This window comes from Cynara cardunculus, unplaced genomic scaffold, assembly GCF_001531365.2.
Source record: "Cynara cardunculus var. scolymus isolate 2C unplaced genomic scaffold, CcrdV1 Un_Scaffold_2271, whole genome shotgun sequence".
In the NCBI taxonomy this organism is placed as follows: Eukaryota; Viridiplantae; Streptophyta; class Magnoliopsida; order Asterales; family Asteraceae; genus Cynara; species Cynara cardunculus.
The window spans coordinates 90,749-94,231 of NW_020201031.1; the positions used below are offsets into that span (position 1 = coordinate 90,749).

The 3,483-nt window shown below is 33.9% G+C and overlaps 1 protein-coding gene across 1 annotated transcript; it reads left to right on the forward strand.

Annotated features, from left to right (window-relative positions):
- Window positions 1-558: 558 nt before the first annotated feature.
- On the forward strand, window positions 559-2,268 carry LOC112502973 (NAD(P)H:quinone oxidoreductase-like). The gene is made up of 3 exons (XM_025107016.1): window positions 559-709; window positions 784-972; window positions 1,888-2,268. Exons 1-3 carry the CDS (start codon window positions 625-627, stop codon window positions 2,190-2,192), a joined length of 579 nt encoding a protein of 192 aa, XP_024962784.1. The 5' UTR covers window positions 559-624; the 3' UTR covers window positions 2,193-2,268.
- The last annotated feature ends 1,215 nt before the right edge of the window (window positions 2,269-3,483 follow it).

Here is a 3,483-nt window from a genome sequence, read left to right on the forward strand (position 1 = left end):
GTTAAAGCGACCCGATCCATAATAGAAGGTGAATTCATGATTAAAAAGTTAAAAGAAGCCTAATGAATTTTGTTGTTTGGAATGATTAAATTATTTGATAATTTTTTGAAATAAATAACTTTTTATTGTAGTCAATATCATCTCAATCGATATCATCTCAGAATATTTAGGGATTAAATCGAATCTGTATTCTTGAAAATCGGTTGGCGATGATATCGTTTAGGGAGGGCGATGAAATCGTTTAGGGTTTATGAAATCGAACTGGGTTAGGGATGAAATCGAATCCGTATTCTTCAAAATCTGTTGGCGATTAAATCGGATAAGAATGAAATCGTTTAGGGAAGGAATTAGGTTTCTATTGGCGATGAAAAAGGATAGGAATGAACAGAGGTTGTCTTTAAGAGTTTTAGCCAAATACTTTATAAGATAGTATAGATTTTTATAATTTTTGATAAATCTGATTTATAAGATAATATAAAATAATATATTTTAGATGGTCACATGAATATTCTTTGTATTAAAATACCTATTATCCTTATTACCACCCACCTCGTGGCATTTGTCCTTGATAGCTTTTCTTGCTCATATATTCATTTCAAGAGAACTGTAGGCAAAGAGTCCACCATGGCAGCCAAACCTGTCATCAAAGTTGTGGCCATCTGTGGATCTCTTCGGAAAGCTTCTTACCACCGTGGCCTCCTCCGAGCTGGTACGTACTCGTCTTCTTTTTAGCATCTTTTTGATGAAGTTGAAATTTGATGTGAATACTTGAATTAATTGCAGCAATGGAGTTGAGCGAGTCGATAGATGGATTATTGATCGAGTATGTCGACATATCGCCTCTACCGATGTTGAACACGGATCTGGAAGTCGACGGCAAATATCCACCTGCCGTTGAGGCTTTTCGTCGGAAAATTCTTCAATCAGATTGCTTCCTCTTCGCTTCTCCTGAATACAACTACTCCATCACCGGTAATTTTGATTTCTTCCTTCCAACTCCATCTCGCTTGCACAAATCAAATACTCCAAATATTCATATAAAATGGAAAGAGACGCACAGGAATTCGCAACTTCAGATTGTTGTGCGTTTCTATCATTTTGTAAATTACTTGATTCCTGCAACTGCAAACTGAATTTTTGTCCCCAATTTGTTTTCGCCGATATGGAAACAAAGGATTTTGAAATGTTTTGGATGATTACATCACTAGGATTACATTTTGTGTAATGTTGGTTATAATCGACGTTGACAAACCTAAACTTACAAGGAAGGGCCGATTGCTTGAGCAGTAATCAAGAATCCAAACGAATACCTTGTTGAAGAAAACGGAGAATTTGAATATGGAAACGGGTTTATTAAGAATTTAGACTAATACATGTTTGGAGGATCTGTTCATAGAAGTGTCAATTCAACTTTGGTATATGTTGCTATGAAGAAAATCACTCATTTTCTGATCATTTTTCATTTTTTGCATTCGGGGTCTATTTTGTTTTGTTGAGGATTGTTTGAAATATGTACTTAATCAGCTTGGGAGTTACGGTGAGAAGTGTAAGAAGAGATCTCCACCCTTGAATCAATGCTAATTGAATTTCAACACTGATGACGTGCACCGAGTTGCACCTGATGAATTCCGTTCTAAAGCATAATTCATGGGTGGGCATGAGATTACAAGGGATCAAGGGTTCAAATATGTTCTTACGCTTTTCATCGTAACTTCTCTTCTGACACTATCTTTTGCCTATTCATACAACCATTAAACAATGTTTGTTGGACTGGCGACTACACTAGTTTCTAATAGCATCTCATTTATAATAGCATCACACTCATCCTTTCATGCATTTTCAAATTTCGAATCTGGTACTTACTAACGTGTATCTATATGGCACTAGCGCTTCTAAAGAACGCAATAGATTGGGCATCGAGGCCACCAAACGTGTGGGCCAATAAGGCTGCTGCTATCCTAAGTGCCGGAGGATTGTTTGGTGGCGGGTTGGCCCAGTATCATCTTCGGCAAGTTGGAGTTTTTCTTGATCTTCATTTCATAAACAAGCCCGAGTTTTCATTGTACGCATTCCAACCTCCTGCAAAGTTTGACGATGGTGGCAATTTAACCGACCCTGAAGCTAAAAAGAGGTTAAAACTTGTTCTTCTATCTCTCAAGGCATTTACATTGAGGCTCCAACAAGATGATTGATGATGGATTTGTATGCCATTTGGCTTGTAAAAATGGGTATTTCTTGAAAATAAAATGCAATTCTAATTCCCCAATCTTCTAACTTGCATTTTTCTTGAAGAAGCAAGCTCTAAACATTAGAAAATATCATGTGAAAGATTTGCTTTTGTTGTTGGAATCAATATACACCATCCAAAACAATAAAGCTGTAAACTTTATCCAACAACAAGGCCGAATTCACTTATGGGTAGTTTACTGAACGCTGACTAAAAAGAATCATCACCTAACATATCTTATCGTATAACATTCTCGACAATCAAATTGGATTGTTACCCGGTAAGCACTAATAGGGTTAGAGTCTTGTATGTCACCGAGTAAAATTCTCGGTCTTTACTATCATACTGACCTGGTAAGATAAGTGATACCCAATAAACACTAATTACTCAATAAACAACCCCATAAAAAGATATTGATTTTAAAATGTTCCACCACCAATAGATAGTGTACATCCACGGGGACAGTGAAAACTCGACTTCATTCAACTAATGAAAAATGGAGGGAAAATATTCATAAAAGTGATTTGACACTGAAAAACACACTAATTCATCACAATTGTTTCTCTTTAATGTGTATTATGTATGCTCTAATGATAATCAAACTTCTCGTATATCATTTTTCAACTATTTATAGGGGGTGTATAAGATTGCATATAAAAATAACTTATTGACTTATTCCGGTGTGACATCGGTAATAAACATTTTTGAATGTTTGGATAAACAACTTATACCGGAGTCAAACCGGTAATAAAGAGTTTTTAAAAAAGTTAAATCATTCTAACTTATGATAAGTTGACAAGTACTTTTATAGAAAAGTATAAGTTGTTTCAAAATAAGCAATCCCAAACACCCCCACAATTATAAGCAAAAATTTTAGGTAGTGTGCCTATCAACTTTACTCGGTACCATTTTTTTTGGTTGGTACATATTGGTATTGTGTTTGTACCAACTTCTAAGTTACAATATAAAATGTTCAAACTTTAAAGTTCAATGCTTAAACAACAAAAGTTAGATATATAATTTATACTATATAAAGTATTTGAATAAAACTTTTAAAATCTATTTTTAATGCATCAAGTCCTGCTTAATTATGCATATTACTTAAAATTCAAGATTAAAAGTATATGTTGTATGAGGTACAACTTTTTTAAAACTATAGTATGAGTTCATATAACTAATTGATAAATATAAACAAATACATGATAAACAACTCATTTTAAATATAAAGAAATTTAAATATAATTAAGATAATTATT